Raw genomic sequence first — 16,207 nt, 5'->3', positions numbered from 1 at the left:
TCTACCTGGGCATCCAAGGGAAGAGAAGGCAGTGGATACAGAAAGGGTCATTCTGTCCTTCCCAAGTGCCATTCCCCGGGTTTACACAAAGTCCTGTAACTGATACAGAACACAAAGCACACTTATTCATATAATTGAAATAGTTTTAGCTCTGTGTCCTCAAATACAACAAAATTAATTTCTTCCTTTAAAAGCTCTCCTTGCCATTACTGCTTAAATCAAGGACTCAAGGTACTGCTTCTCCCAAATACAAATTAACAGTTTGAATCAGTTTCACCATGGCTGGTGAAACTGGATTTTCAGTCTGGATTTAAAGGAAGAGCAGGGAGTTCCTTCCAACACGAGCCAAAAGAAGTCATTGGGACAGTTTGTACAAACAGGCATGGGACTCTTGGAAAGCTTAGTGACCTTGATCCAGCATTCCTGAGCACATGCTTAATTCACCCCAAAGCGTGTGCCGAAATGCTTGGCTGAGTAAGAATGGGCTTAATCACATGCTTAAACACTTACTGCATGAGCACTTCAGAGATTAAGATTGATTAGGTCCTTCTCCTACCTGTACCTCATACCTCCCCTCTTTGTGAAAATCTCATTTCTGAGGGCATGAAGCTCATAAGGAGAAACAGAGAACACATTTTTCAACAGGTTGCAAATTTTCCAGCTTCCTGCCCCTTGACCACAGAAGACTTGACCTTTTAAAGGGAGGATAAAACAATTTACTTCCAAAGCCTGATGGCATGAACCCCATCACGAGGTCAGAGTCCAAGTCATATGGGTTTTCCTTCAGTATTGTCAAGGAAGTCTTAGTTCCCAGCACATACAATTCCTTTAAAACAAACAAAATCCAGATTTTCAGAGCTCAGCTCAGTGAAATCAAGTTGCTACTGTTAATACACTTTATTGATCTTAAAGAAATACAGCATGGAAACAAAGGCCATTAACTGAGAGAGAGGCTCTGTTTACATCAAAAAGTCACACAGCATGAAAAGAATGAAAGGAGCAGATCCAAACTCATGTCCCCACAAACTGAGGGCCCCACAAGAGCAATGTACGAAGTTCAAGTGTTTACTTCAGTCTAGACTTATTCTGGTCCCCAATGTCATTTGGACCAGGTCTGTCCACATTTTTTGACTGGAAGCTATTCCAGGCAGCCATCACTGGGTCAGATCCCTGCTCAGGAGGAAACACATTTGCCCTGCCCCTGGGTCAGTGTTCTACCAGCATGCTCCAAAACTGCTTTGCTGCCCCAACCAACACTGGTCAAGTGGAAATGACCATGGTACACACTTCCAGCCTACTCTGTTGCTCCAAACCAAGGCACAAGTGAAGACACAGTCAGATGGAGAGAAAAACTGCCCAAGGACTGCAAATTCCCAATGCAAAGAGCAGTGGAGATACTGAGGCTCTAGGATGGCTCATTTGGTTTGTAGGCCACCAGCTTTTCCTGCAGTTTATAAGCAACTGCAGGGTGTAAAACTGCTGCCCAACAGTGACTCCCAAGGCAGATTTATTTATGGACTGAAGTCATGAGGAACACACACAGGTTGTGTCCATAACTGTATTTGTGGTACAGGGGATGATGTTCACCATAACAGAGGATTTAGAGTGCCTGCCTGAAAGGGTGGATGAATTTATTGGGCCAGAGGACAAGAGTGACCTAAACCATGTGTCCATAGCCTGGATAAATGCATGTCACCATCAGCCAAGCGTGGAAAGTGATCTTCTTGGCAAAGCAATGCAAAACTCACCTTCAGCAGAAGCTGAGAGGGCAAAAGACTAATAAATATTAGAGCGAGGAAAATTCAATTGCATAGACAACTCCCATTAGTTACTTCAAGATCAGAGGAACACAGGAAATGGTCTGCTGGGTCAGCAGGATGGTGCATCTTCCCCAGCTAATGATGCTTCAGCAGCTGCAGGAAAAGACAGTCTTGAGGAGGAGCACACAAGCCTGGCCACTGTTTGCAGTCCAGTCACCTCACTCTTCCTAGCATCCACAATCATTGGTAGAGTACATCCATCTCTACCTTCTCTTTCACTCTGAACTTGCTGATGTTATATCCATCTCACTGTTTCCAGCAGAAATAAATTCCCTGCTGTGTAAAAAAGCACTTTCTAGTATCCCTTTTAAATAGATCTCCCTGGTTTTCATGCATCTTCCCTCATTCCAGAACTGTGAGAATTTTCAAACCCCAAAGCCACTCATAGAATCATTGAACAGTTAAGATTGGAGGAGACCTCTAAGATCAATCCCAACTCTTAACCCAAGCACCATCCTGTTCACCACTAAATCAAGTCCCCACGTGCAATTTTTTCAACACTTCCAGGGCTGGTGACTCCACCACTTCCCTGGGATGCTTGTTCCACTGCCTGAACTTCCTTTCAGTGAAGAATTTTCTCCTAATATCCAATCTAAACCTCCTCTGGTGCAATTTGAGGCCATTTCCTCATGTCCTATTGCATGTTAATTGGGAGAAGAAATCGACCCTACCTGGCTCCAGCCTGCTTTCAGGGAGTGGTAGAGGGTGATATGGTCTCCCCAAAGCCTCCTTTTCTCCAGGCTGAGGCTCCCAGCCTCCTCAGCCACTTCTCTCAATAGTCCAGTCTTTTCATCCATTCCATTGCCCTTCTCTGGATATGCTCCAGCATCAATTGTTTCTTACCACAGTTTTACTTCTGTAATGTTAAACTGAGAAAGGTTCAGTTTTTTGTATTATTTATGCAGCTCAGTTATAACGATTTTTGTTGGCTACTCCAAAGGTACATACTCTGAAGTTAGCTATTAAAAATGTATTTAGCTGGTTTTGCTTTCTCAAAAATGTCCCTTCTCCCTCTTGTAAGAAGAGCCACGTGCCCATGGTGAGTCACCTGCCAAGTGGCCGCCACTGCTTATCAAAGCCTTTGCTGCCTTTGTGACAGGAAGGGGTGCAGGTCCCTCAGGGATGGCTTTGTTGGCTGCCACCTGAGGAGTGCCTGACCTTCCTCTGAGCCAACAAACAGATTTGGGATCACTGAAGGCACAGGACTGCTGTGGAGAATCTGTTTTCAGTGCTTATCCAGCGTAACCCCAAGCCATGAGAAAAGTAGAAAACTTGTGAGGGATGGACAGATTCCTGCTGAAGCCCCAGGACCAGGAAAGCTGCAGAGGGCTGGGACCTGCAGGCTCTCTGCAAGCAGAGAAAGGCCAAACCCAGACCTGGGGAATGAAAGCTCATCTCTTGTCCCCAGTTCCTACAGGACTTGGTCAGAGGGTTTTTCTGGAAGAAATGAGGCAGAGTCCCTGGGAGGACTCAGTTTAGTCCAGTCTAACTTACTGAGCGAGGTGTTAGGCTGAAACACCTCCTCTTCCCACTTCTTCTGGAAATGCAGATGAACCAGGCTCAGACCACTCTATTCATGGGACTCCCCACTCCTCCTTTCCCTCAGAGCCAGCTGTCTGAGCCCTTGCTCCACAGGCACATTGGATTTCTCACGGCGAGCAGGAGGTCCAGAGCAGGGGCCCCACGCAGTTGGGATGTCTGGGCACCAGGCCAGAGCCTCTCCCTGACCCCGCACACACCAGACACAACTTGCTTCTTTATGTGCTGACCCACAGCTGGTGGCTGGGGTGAGGCAGCAGAGGACAGACCCAGAAAGGCTGCTGGAAGGCAGACAGCCCAGGGACACACTCATCCCCTCAGTGTGTGGTGCTGATTCCCTCAGAGGGGGATGATATTCCAGAGGTGTGCAGAAACACTGCATTCTCTGAACCACAAGGAATCCAGCTGAAAGGGCTCTGCTCATGTTCCTTTATGCTCCTGTACTTTCTTGCACATAAGGAGCAAAGGGATACCTAATCCCAAAACTCCCCTCTACCACCTACCCCCACCTTGAAACAGCTCCCAGTGCAATGAAATGTTCCTGCTTCAGACTTCCAAAAACAACCATAAACACTGGGGATAATTAAAAAGTGAACATCATGAAAAATACACTGGCAAGCTCTGAAGCTGGAAAGCCAGGTAGCTTAAAGAAGTGCCAGATATTCAACTGGTGTCCAAGACCAGCAGATGTTTTTCAACCTAATGTTGCAAAAAACTTACTAACTCAGATGTGTTTCCTAAATCAGAACCAGAGATGAGAATGTGTGTTGTGTATTGGGACCATATCAAGTACTTTTCCAGCACTGTTAAGATCTGTTATTAAAAAAAAGAAAAAAAAAAAAGAAAAAAAGGAGGGGGTTGGGTGTTGATAGAAAAAAATCAGGCCTGGATAAAGGATTCTGGATGCTTACCTAAATCAGTAAGAAAAGGAAAATTCCTTCCCCAAACTGAAAAGACTCAGATGCAATTAAGAGGGAGATACCATCAGCCTATTTCCAAGTCTGGTATTAAGCTATTCAACAAGAGAACTGCAGAATACAGTGGCTGCAGCTGATACAGCCTTAGCGATATTTAGGCAGTTCTTTTATTTTTTTACTCAATTATCTGAAAAGAAACCATTCAGCAGCTCACTTTTGAAAGCCAGCCTCCCTCACTTGGTACAAGGCAATCTGTTATAGCACTGCAATTAAAAACTCATCATATCAATGCCACTAGGCATTGGTTTGTCTTTCCACCAGCAGCTCCTTTACAGCCAGAGAGAGTGCACAGCTGAGGATCCCCTCTGCTGCTCATCCACACCTTTGAGGAGATTTACAGGGATTTGCTCATGTTTTTCTCACTCAAAGAGAGATTATGTGGCATGATTAAGAGATATTCTAGGAAAGAAACTACCAGCTTCCACAAGACATTCCCTGTGTTTGATATAACACCCATCAGTTATTAATGAGATGGCTTTAACCTGTTGCTTAGCTTAGTAATGCCATATTTAACAACAAATATTACTTCTCTCCCCTCTTGGTAGTGGCAGCCTTTGTCCAGCAATTTCTGGATTAATTATTCTAAACCAATATATAATTTTTTATATTACATATATATATAGGCTGCCCTTCCATGTATAAAGGAATATATAAGCAGATAAGGGGAGTTACAGCTTCTGCTGTTTCATGGGGGATGGAAGTGCAAGGACTTTCTGGGTCACTGAATCCACAGCCTGGTGATCTACTGCAAAACCCTTACAGAAACTGATTTTCCACTTCTTATAAAAACAAACAAACTAACCAACCACAAATAGGAAAATAATAATATGCGACATTATAAATAGGGATTTACTACACTGCAGATTAAAAAATAAAATGTGCCTCTTAGGAAAAGTGTTCCCACTGTCTCAGAAGCTGCTCCCTGAGATGTTTAATTCTGAGTGGATCCTTCCTTCCCACATTTGTGATGCAAGGAAACCTGGAGGAAAAAAAACCTGCTCTGCCTTTCAGGTGGGTGACAGCATGAAGGACACAGAGGAGCCACAAAGGAAAACTCTGCTCAGACCTTGCTATGGAATGGACAGGCTGCACACATATCCCTGAAATCCACACCAGCCACAGCACCCACTCCAGTTGTTTGTCCATTGCTTTGTGGATCCCAAAGGAGATGAACCTGCAGAAACCAACTCAACCTGCCCAAAGCCTCCAACCTTCTCACCAGGCAGCTCCAAAGCTTTTGTTGTGAACAGAGGCAGAGCTGCCTATGGATGGCTCCTTTCTCCTTTGCTGCCAGACTCCCCTCCAGTCCCATGGGAAGAACCTGAGACAGAGACCAGTGGGTGACCCATCTGTCACCTTCCATGACCCTGTGCTAGGGCTGTAACAGAGCCAACAGCCAAAGCTACAGAGGGCACCACGGACAGGCAGCCTGCACTCTCCTGCACCCAGCCCAGCTCCCAGAGCACACAGCTCTTGGGTTCACTTACTGGACATCCCATGGAGACACCTGTTGTGTCCCACAGATCGATTTGGTTACAGAAACCAACCATCTGCCCCTGTGTTGTACCAACCAAAGTCTGCAAGCACCCAGACAGAGAGCAGGATTAATGTTATACTTCCATCTGTTCTGAAACATGAGCTGCCCATCAGCAACAACCTGAAGATGCCTCTGAGCTCCTAAATCCCACTTTGCCCTTGGAAAAATGCAAGCTATGAGAAGAACAAGAGAAGCCATGACAAGCCAATTCCCTCAAAGGACAAGTCACATCCACAGCAGCATTTTAAACTTGCCCCTTTTCCTGCATGGCTAAATGCAAGGAACATGATCAGGTCACATCAGGAGACATCTAAGTGGTGACAACACCAATATAAAAGCACTGACTGGGTCTGCACCAACGTAACAAACTTTAAAAAGTATTAAAACAGACTGTTTATTACAGCATATGATGTGTTATATTAATTTACACAATGATATATATATATAAAAACAGCCATTGATGATGTACAGTAAATTGGACATCAACAGGAATATTAAAACTACTGATACTCATGCACGTGACATGCATATGGGTTTTTTTTTTCTTTTTCAAAAGCAGTTTTACACAATATAATGAAGTTACTAAGCCTTGGTCAGCTGCTCCAGCTGCAGTTTACTCTGGACACCACCGCCGTCCGCAGTGGGACTCCCAGGAGATCGGAGCAGAGTGCACTCCAGGGAAGGCGACTTAAGATTGAACAGGAGCCCTTTCCTGGTGGGGGAAGGCTGGGGGAGGACAGGAGTGAGTTTCAAGAAGAGAATCAACAAGAAAAGAAAAAAAACCAGACCAGAGTACCAGAAGGAAAAAGTTCAAGATGTGGCAACAGCAGCAGCGGAAAGGGATAAGCAAAAACATTAAGAAACACCCTCACTCCCTCCCCTTTATTCCCTAAAAACTTATGACCTTAAGCTGTCAATATCCTGTATAAGACCCAGAACTGGAAAAACTAGGCAAGGAAGATCCATTCCCAGAAACATTTTAGCCTTTTCTCAAAGCCTTCTGACACCACGCACTGGAGGCTGTTCACCACTGAAATGGCAGTGTTGTGTTGTTGGGTTTTTTTAAACAAGTGTAATGGTCTTTTATTTCCACATAAAAGGCACTAGTATCCACCCAAGTTCTGAAGACAAGTGACATAATTTACCTTAAGTTTTAAATATTTGTATTAAAAAAAAAAAAAAAATCTGTGGAAATATGTACAAAAAAAAAAAAGCACCTTGCTCCCAAAAGCAGAAGCAGATACATTCCACCAAGTCACCTCACTAGACAGTTGTCATGAGCTTGAGGGAGCCTGACCGAAAGCGGAGGATCTTCTTCTTGAGGTTATGGGAGGCTTTGATTTTGACAAAGGCCTTGGCCGCATTCTCATGCAGCTCCGGCGCCGTGACCGTTTGGATGGGGAGCGTCTGGACAAACTGGGACCAAATCAGGCCCCCGCTCTCATCAGAGTCGCTGGTGGTCGTGCTCTCCCCTACAAACTCCACCTCGCTCAGGCTTGACTCGCTGTCTCCAAAGCAGTTTGTGGTGTAGTTGCTCTGCTCGTCCTCGCTCGTGTCCACCACGGTGGAGTGGAACAAGGACTCGCACTCGGCCGAGTACTCCGAGTCGCTGGCCACGTAGGCGTAGGGGCTGACGTAGGGCAGGGGCACCTGTGAGTAGACCCCCACGCCCTCCCGCCGGTTCCTCCTCGCCCTCCGCAGGGCCTCCTCGTAGGAGATCTCCGCCGAGGACTTCCAGCGGCGGTAGTCGGCACGCTTGTGCTTGGGCTTGGCCACCACAACCTCCCGGCCGTGCCCATGGGAGCGGAGGGCGGATCTGTGCAGGCCGGCCTGCCGGCCCGGGAGGCTGGGCTCCAGCGGCAGGCCGCTGCCTCTCTTCCCCCGCGACGAGGGCTTTTTCAGTTTCTTATTTGTATCCAATTCCTCAGGGAAGCGGCACTTCTTGCCGACCAGTTTGGGTTTCTCCCTCAAGGTCTGTGAGCTGTTTTCCACCCCGTTGGCAAGGTGGGACCTGTGTTTCAACGCGGAGCTTTTCAAAATCTTGACGTTCCGAGTGCCTTTGTGAAGCTTCATGCTTTGCTGCTGGGCCGGGATGTACTGGGCGTTCACCAGCAGCCCATCATCCAGGCTCTGCGAGGAAGAGCCCTCGCTTTTGAAATCCAGCGCGGGCCTCTCCTCCACAGCCGGTGACGAGGAGCGAGCGGCCTGCAAGCTGCTCTTCAGCAGGATCTTTTTGGGAGGCTGGCTGACCCTGTTCTCTGGCTGCAGCACCACCGGCTTCCCCGGGGTCTCTTTGGAAGATGCAGCAAAGAGCTGGCCGTTCTCCTTGGGGACATCCCCGGCTGTGGCCGCAGTGCTGCGGCCCAGCTCTGCCGGTGCCGGTTTGACGCCCCGTGGCAGGTGCTTGCTCTGGAGTTCTGTTGTTGTGCTGGGTGGGAAAGCAGCTGGCAAAGGGGCCTTCCTACTCTCCGGCTGCTCCCCAGCAGGCTCCCTTGGCCTTTGCTTTAATGGGGAGGGAGCCGTGTGGTCCGGAGCGGGAGCCCCACCGGGAGGCAAACACACCGGCTTGGAGCTCTTCAGGTTCGCCACGTTGCCGTGGGCCACCACTGCTGCCGGCTGCCGGACGCACATGCTGCCATGCCTCAAGATCCCTTTGGTGGCATCAGCGTTGAGACTCGTCCGGGGTTTGTTAGTCCTTACTGCGTGAGTCTTTTTCTGAACCAGGCTTAAGATGTAGCTGTCTATCCTCTTGCTGGTGGAAGGGCACGGAGCAGGCCAGGAGCTCTGCGGGGGGAAGGCGCTGGCGGATTGTCCCGAGTCCGTTTCGGATGGGGTGCAAACGTCGCTCATATCGCAAGCGAGCCTCTCCTCTTCTCGCTGGGGATTCTCAGTCACGGGGAGGAGGAACATGGGGCTCTGCACAGCCACGGCGTGGAGCGGGCTGGGGTAGCGGTAGATGTCGTTCCCGTTTTTAGACACCAGATCGCACTGGTACTTGGGATGTACATCTGCAACGACATCGAGGGAATTTGAGTGCGGTGTGGATAAAGAGCGACAGACAGAGCCTGCGGTCTGGTCCTCATGCTGGCCTTCCTTATTACAGTCCATCCAGCCTATGAGATCTGAAAGGCATTTTAGGAGAGTTTAGAGAGCCTGCCAGGGACAGCTGTGCTACGTTTTTAATGTGCTGCCAAGGACGCCGGTCCATCTAGGCACACAATGCAAAGCTTTAACTACAGCAGCAGCAATTTTGCAACCAGGAGTCCTGTTCAAGCAATACAAAAAGCAGCACTATCCTTCTGTGGGTCTCCCTGTCACTGCACCTATGTGGGATTTACCCCACTAGGATCACATGGTTAAAAAAATAAAAATCACAGCCCTAATGAGAACATGTACATTGGTTTCAAACCAGGGCCCAGGTTGTTAAGATCTTCCTATCTTCCTTTCAAGCCACCCAGAAGTCTGCAAGGGTCTCTTAATTGTTACACAGTCACCTGTGAAACTCTCTGCAGGCCTCAGCACATATGAATTTTAAATCCAAAGAGAAACATAAAAAATACAGACAAGAGAACAATTAATTCTTGTGGCTTATTGACAAATTTCACTTCCGGATTCTTTCAAGCATGTCTCAGGTCAGGAAAAAAGATCCAGACTTAATTTTATTGTTGTTTTTATTACTGTTACTACTATTATTATAATAATATTTATAGCAATGCTAATAGTAATAACAGATGCTCCTTTTGAGTGATAAGGGGTAAAGAATGGGCAACAGGCTCATATTTTCACACAAGTACAAGGAGTGCAGGTCAATCCAGCTGACATCCTAGCCTTGGCTCTGCAAAGAGAGTTCTGCCAGAGAAACCCAGTGCATTTCACGATGCATGAGTCAGATTTAATGGCTAATTAATGGCTAAGGAGCTTACTAGAGAGGTAAGCGACCTTAAGAGCAGGGCTTCCACCCAAGCACCTAAGATTATTATTATTTTTTAAGCTTAAGTTGCCCTTGTCTTCTTGGGTAGGGGTACAATCTAAATGATCCTCTGCCAGTCCTGTTTTCTGCCCTTGGGCTGGAAACTTCAGCCAGGGTACTCTGACTGGAATGCTCAGCGCTCATCACTTATCTAAAGCTTATTTCAAAGAGGTCTCATGGGCATTGATGAAATTTGCTGATAGAGATGATGTTCCTGTGTGAGCAGGAGAGGAAGAACAGGGAAGTTAAGAGCATAAACTTCCTCCAGATCACCTCTCAGTTTTCCTACATTTCCTAAATTTTATACTGGCTTCAAGGAATGTTGACAAAAAGGCATTTTTGAAATTTGTCAGTTTGTGAAATTTCATCTGCGGAAGTGTATGAATCATGAGAGGTATATGTTTTTGTAACTGTATGAATCATGAGAGGTATATGTTTTTGTGGTGTATACAGAAAAACAACAAAGCAATCAGCTGGAATTCCTTGTGTGTGGTTTTTTTTTTTTCTTGTTTTAATGTATGGCCCATGAAGACCACATATACCTTACAACAGGGAGCATTAAATTACCTCGAGCTGCTCACAGGAAAACTTAGAGGACTTGTCAGCATCTCAGAATGAATGTATTCCAGGCTGCATTTTCCCAGTTCAGAAACAGCAGAGCATGAATTATTCTGTCCTTGATTCATAACAAATCACTATAAGTTAACCTTAAAGAGCAGAATGCAAAGTGGAAGTACTGTGGATGGAATCATCCTCCCCAGCCCAGGATGAGCTAAAGCTTTTGAAAATGCCTGCAGTAAGTAACACTGGATCACAGCAGCCCTATTGAAGAGTCTCTTCTGGAGAACAGGGGAGTCCTTCCTATTGAACCATCCCACAAATTAAGGCTTGCATCTTCAGACTGGTGTCTGAGGAAAGTTCACAGCTCTCTGCCAAAGAAACAAAATGTACCTGGCTTGTTCATGATGTCTACATGTCTGTACTATACAAATGCAGAACACACCTCACCATGCTCACCTGGGGTCAACGACCATCAGAACTGACAAAATGACTGCTAAAAACATGTGCCCTGACCCCCCAAAACCTGGTGCCAGCTCCTTACTCTGTGACTTTAATGCTGACATGGCTAAGAGCTATCGTTAATTATTGCTATTCACTAAAAATGCTTTTCTAAAGAAAGAGAAATCAGCTGACTGATGTGTTTCTGTGTACAGGTACCACTGCCCTCTGCTGGGTAGAGCAGCTGCCAGATCTTCACATGCCATTTTTATGTGTTTAGAGTGGCATATTCATGTGCAAAGCTGGAGCAGTGGAGGGCAAACAGTCCTGCCTCATGACCCATGTACTTGAGAGGCACTGGGATCTTTTCAGAGCATATATGGCACATGAAAGGAAGAAGGGTTAATCCAACCCAGGTACTCCTGAGGCAGTATTTCCAAAGCCAAAGCCACCTCCTGGAGTATGATGTATTCCACCTGCTTTTACTATACCTGCAGATTTAGGGCGTCCATCTGAGATATTCAGTGTTGCCTCCAAAGGGCTGCAAAAGCAAGTGCTAGAATGGCAACTGGATAAACACTCACTGAAGACAGAGTTAGATGAATTGGAAAGCGATCCAGAAGCTCCATCACTCAGCTCATAAAACCCTATAAAAATAAGAGTTTGGATTTATATTAGTTATGTCTACACAAAGTTACTATTTGTGTCCCTAGAAAGGCAGTCAAGCTGGTGTTTGAGTTGGCTTACTCTAACATAAGTAGTTATGGGATTTCATTCAGTCACCCCAAAAACAGCCAACAATTTAGTAACATCCTTATTGCCATGAATTTACTTTGTTTAAAAGTAAAGCACTTAAAACAGCAGAACTTATCGTAGCATATGGAATTTTTTTTTTAACTTTACAAGGGTTGGGGTTCTAACCCTTACAGGGATTTTCAGATTTTAGCAACAAGGATCCAGGCTGTGCTTGGCAGCTCACTCATTTAATAGAGTGTTATACTTCCAAGACAGACTCTCCAACTATTACTTAACTATAAAAGTGTTGGGCCCAATGCTATCCACTACTTTCCTCAATGTTCTGGAGATAAACATAATATTTGTGGATTACAAGAAAGAAGAAAAATGGTAAATAATGTGCAGATGCAGCAAATTTAATTTCCTGGTAAACTGGGTCTACTCAAGGAAAAATGACATACCACAACCAAAATTTAAATTGTTCATTTAGGAGTAAGGAATGCAGAGCATGCCTAGAGAATGGGGATGCATCCTGGAAAACAATAATCCTGGAAAGGGCTTAGTCAGCGTGGAAAAGCAGCTCAATCAAGCTTAATGATATGGCAAAAAAAAAAAAGCTAATGAGATTGTTGGATGTACAAAGAGGCTAATGAATAGCAGCAGGGAAATGACTTCAGCAGTCTACATGGCCCTGGTAAGAAACACTGGAACGGTGAGCCCAGTCCTCGAATCCAGCATGCATAAAACAAAGCTAAAAAATTGGAAAGAGGCCACCAAGCTATTTAGGAGCTTGGAAAAATGCCTTAAAATGAATGACTTCAAGAACTCGACCTGTTTAGCTCATCAAATAAAAGCCAGAATTATAATGTATAGCACCTCCAAGAGGAGGAAGAGCTGGATGTTAGAAAAGACCTTTCTTTAGGGGAGAAAATGATATAAAAATATCAGTGCTGGAACAAGTCAGATTCAGACTAGAAATTAGCAATGCCTTGAACAATTGCTAGTTGGAGTATTCTCCACTTTTTGGTGTGTTCACAGCAAGACTAGGGTCCTCTAGGAAAGGCTCCCCATAGTTAAATACCACTTACTGGCTTCAACACAGTTAGAATGAGATGAAATTCAATATATGGGGGATGAAATTGTTTGATTCCATGCTCCTTTCTGGCTGTATGACCACTTTTGATATCTTCCTTTTGATAGTGGTGCTTCTTTTCACCATTTTTCCTTCAACCTCCTCCCTAATATACAGGACAGTTAGAACTTTTCGAACTACTGTGAGGGTGGCCTTGAAAAAACAAATGCCCCAAACACTAAAAATCTAATTAAGCTTGAAATGCTCCTCTGAAAGAAGCAAACAGCAGCCTTTCCAGTGGTCAGTGAACTCTGTTAGTAGGGATTAATTATCAGAGCGTCAACGAGATGTAGACATTTACTGCTGCAGTACTGAAAACTCCAGCACTGAAATCTACAGCCAGTTTAATTCCAGGTCCCAGGGGAGGTTGGATTTTGCTGAGCACTGCCCTTACCTGAACTTGGACGACTGTCTGTCTCCAGGTGCTCATCTGTCGTTTTCTCCACGTCCAGGCGGAGATCACTTATTTGCTTATCCAGTTCTTGCAACTGATTTAATAACCCAGCATCCCTCCTCCTCAAGCAGTTCTGCAAAAGAAGAGGACAAAGAACATCAGCTCCTTCAGTGGGGCAGATGTGAAGGGGTCCCAAGGACCAACAGACTTCTCTATCTAAGCCCTGTGAAACATCTCGCTGATATTCTTTTATATAAAATCCAAACAAAGCCCTGACATTTTAGATGGATGCTCTGGATATATACTTCAGTGAAAAATAATGCAAGCACTTCATCCCAGCCTGCTCCAGCCAGTTCTGCATGAGGAGCATGCTCCACAGTTCAGGAAGACCAAGGGGCTGTGCTGACCACAGCTGGAAGAACAAAGCTGGATTGTGTGATACGGCCCAACCAGACCTGAGCACGTGGAACGGGCAAGGATGGCCGTGCCAGCCTAGCAGGGCACGTTCCTCACCACACTGGTGTTACTCAAAGATCACATCTGCTCACACAATGGCACCAAACAGCTCTGCCAACAAGTGCCTGTGGTGTGGGAACCGCCTTGTTCTGCTGCACATGATGAGCTTAGAGTCCACCATCCAGAGAGCGAGATTCCCAGGGCTGGGATCACAGCCCTTTTATTAGTTTTGCAGTGCAGCAGGAAGGAAGAGTAATTCTTCCTCTTCTCCCATTATAATTGTATGAAATTGCCCCGAGACGAATTTTTAAGGCTATTTATGAAGGTAATTTGATGGTATAAAATAAGCAATAAGAAATTATTTTGCAAGGCACTCATTAACCCACGGTCAACACAATCAGTTTCCCCCAGTGTATTATAATGTTGCTTATCCATCATCTGTTCAGCTTCATACCCTTTAATTCCTCTGGCTTTGGGGAAAGGGGAGGAGGCAGGAGAAAGGTTCATCTACTTTTGTTTCTTCGAGTGCATCATTTGACTGGCACCCAGGGGTGCTCTGAAACATTCATTGCAATGAGTTTTGATGCTCATAGCTGGACTAATTCTGAACCCATTAAATCCAGGATAATCTTTTCCATGGAGTGGACCAGTCATAGAATCATAGATTCATAGAAGGATTTGGGTTGGAAGGAACCCAAGAGATCACCTTGTTCCAACCTCCTTGCCATGGGCAGGGACACCTTCCACTAGACCAGTTGCTCAGATCCCTGTTCAGCCTGGCCTTGGGCAAAGGGAGAGCAACTGCTGAAAGCAGTGGCAAGCACTGGTTGAAGATGCGCTGGTGTTTAAGGCCATCCTTTGGAGAACCAAAGGGGTGATCCCAAGCCTTCTCCCCCATTCCTGCGGGAACCAGGGCTGGCTGGCAGCCAGGCTGGAGGAGGTGATGGGTTCAAGGGATGACTTCGCTGCGCCACCTACTGCCACCAGCGCCCCCTCCCCCAGTCAAGCACCGCATCTGGTTCCAATCTGCAATGTCAAGTGCACAAATTAAAGTGCTACCACAAATCTCCGACTTTTTTTTTTTTTTTTGAGTAATGATTCCGTGGTCCTTTACTACGGCTCTCGGCCGCCAGCCAGCCCCTTCTCAGCAGAAAAAAAAATTATTTTTATCTTTTAAAAAGGGAAATAACCGTAACCTAACTAAACCAAAAGGGTAATAAGGAAAAAAAAAAAGGAGGAAAAACGGGGGGTGGGGAAAAGAAAAATCAGGGAAATAAATCACGCAATCCAACTTCTCCCTGGGTGAAAGCAAATGCTGAGCCGCGCACAAAGAGCGCCAGGCACAGCTGTACGCTATTTTCATTGAAAAATGATCTGCCGCTTCATGCCGCCCTCCATCTCTTCCCACACCAGCTCCAAAGCGCGTCCTCCAACAAAAGCATCCCTTCTTTATGGGCCCGATCCTGCCGGTGCCCGAGCGCCCGCTGCCTCCTCTCGGGGCTGGATCCGAGCTGGCTCCCAACTTCCATTCATGGCAACGGCGGCGCCTCTCTTGCCATGAATGGAAGTGGGACCGCCGGCCCGGCTCCGGGACCCGAAGGGAACCGTGCGGACACCGGCACAACGCCGGCACCACCCGTCCACCTCCGAGCTGTCACCGGCCCGCCGCCTCACCTGCGCGCCGTGCCGGGTGACAGCGGGGCGGGGGTGCCGCCCGCGGGGCTTCCCTGCTCCTTTCTCGCCTCTCCGCGGGCAGGACCCGCGGGTCACACCGACACGGGGGCACCGAGCGGGCGCGCATCGCCCGGCGCTCCCCGCCCGTATCCCCGGCGCTCCCCGCCCGCATCCCGCGGCGTTCGCCACTCGCATCCCGCGGCGCCCCCCGCCCCCGCTCACCAGCTGCCTCCGCAGGAGGAGGATGTTTTCCTCCAGGAACTTCTCCTCCAGGCTGCGCGGCGGCGGCCCCTCTCCCGGCGGCTCCCCGCGGCCGCCCTGCGCCCCGGGCCCCGCTCCCGCCGGCCGCCGCAGCAGGAGGCTCTTCACCAGCAGCTCCTGCCGCTGCCGCAGGTACTCCAGCTCGCCCAGCCCGGCCAGCGTGGCCTCCAGCCGCTCCCGGGTGCGCTGCCGCTCCGCCTCCGCTTCGCCCTTCTCCCGCCAGCGCGCATCGGGCTCCCGCGGCGCCCCCGCGGGTCCCCCCGCCGCCTGCCCCGGCCCCGCCGCCGCCGCGGCGCTCGCCACGGGGCTCGCCTTCATCGCCGGGGAGGGGGCGGCCGCCGCTGCCAGCCCTGCCCGCGGGGGCACCGCGCCGAGCCCCGCGCTGATGCCGCCGCTGCCGCCGCCGCTCGCGAATGGTCCGCGGGGCGCCCGGCTGCCTCCCCGGCTGCCGCCGCCCCGCGCCCGCCCACCGCCCGCCTCCATCCCTCCTCCATCCCTCCTTCAACCCTCCCTCCCGCCCGCCTTCCTCCCCGCCCGGCCGCGGCTCCACGCCCGTGGTCGCTTCGCTCCTCATTTTCTTCCTTCTCCTCCTCCTCTCGCCTCGGTCCGCTCGCCGCGGGGTGCGGGAAGGTTGGGAATGCGGGAGTGCAAACCGCTGACCTTTCCAAAAACTCCATCCCTGACCTCTGGAGCCCTCCACGGCGTGGTCACGG

General features: G+C 48.2%; 1 protein-coding gene across 1 annotated transcript; it reads right to left on the bottom strand.

Moving 5' to 3' along the window:
• Positions 1–6,412: 6,412 nt before the first annotated feature.
• DACT1 (dishevelled binding antagonist of beta catenin 1) lies at positions 6,413–15,812 on the bottom strand (the record flags this gene model as incomplete). The annotated part of the gene is made up of 4 exons (XM_084208008.1): positions 6,413–8,995; positions 11,334–11,489; positions 13,104–13,236; positions 15,456–15,812. 4 exons carry the CDS (start codon positions 15,810–15,812, stop codon positions 7,137–7,139), a joined length of 2,505 nt encoding a protein of 834 aa, XP_084064134.1. The 3' UTR covers positions 6,413–7,136.
• Positions 15,813–16,207: the final 395 nt, after the last annotated feature.

The sequence above is a fragment of the Fringilla coelebs genome (genome assembly GCF_963513975.1).
Source record: "Fringilla coelebs genome assembly, chromosome: 6".
In the NCBI taxonomy this organism is placed as follows: Eukaryota; Metazoa; Chordata; class Aves; order Passeriformes; family Fringillidae; genus Fringilla; species Fringilla coelebs.
The sequence above is the reverse complement of the archived record's forward strand: the minus strand, read 5'-3'. Positions and strand labels throughout refer to the sequence as shown.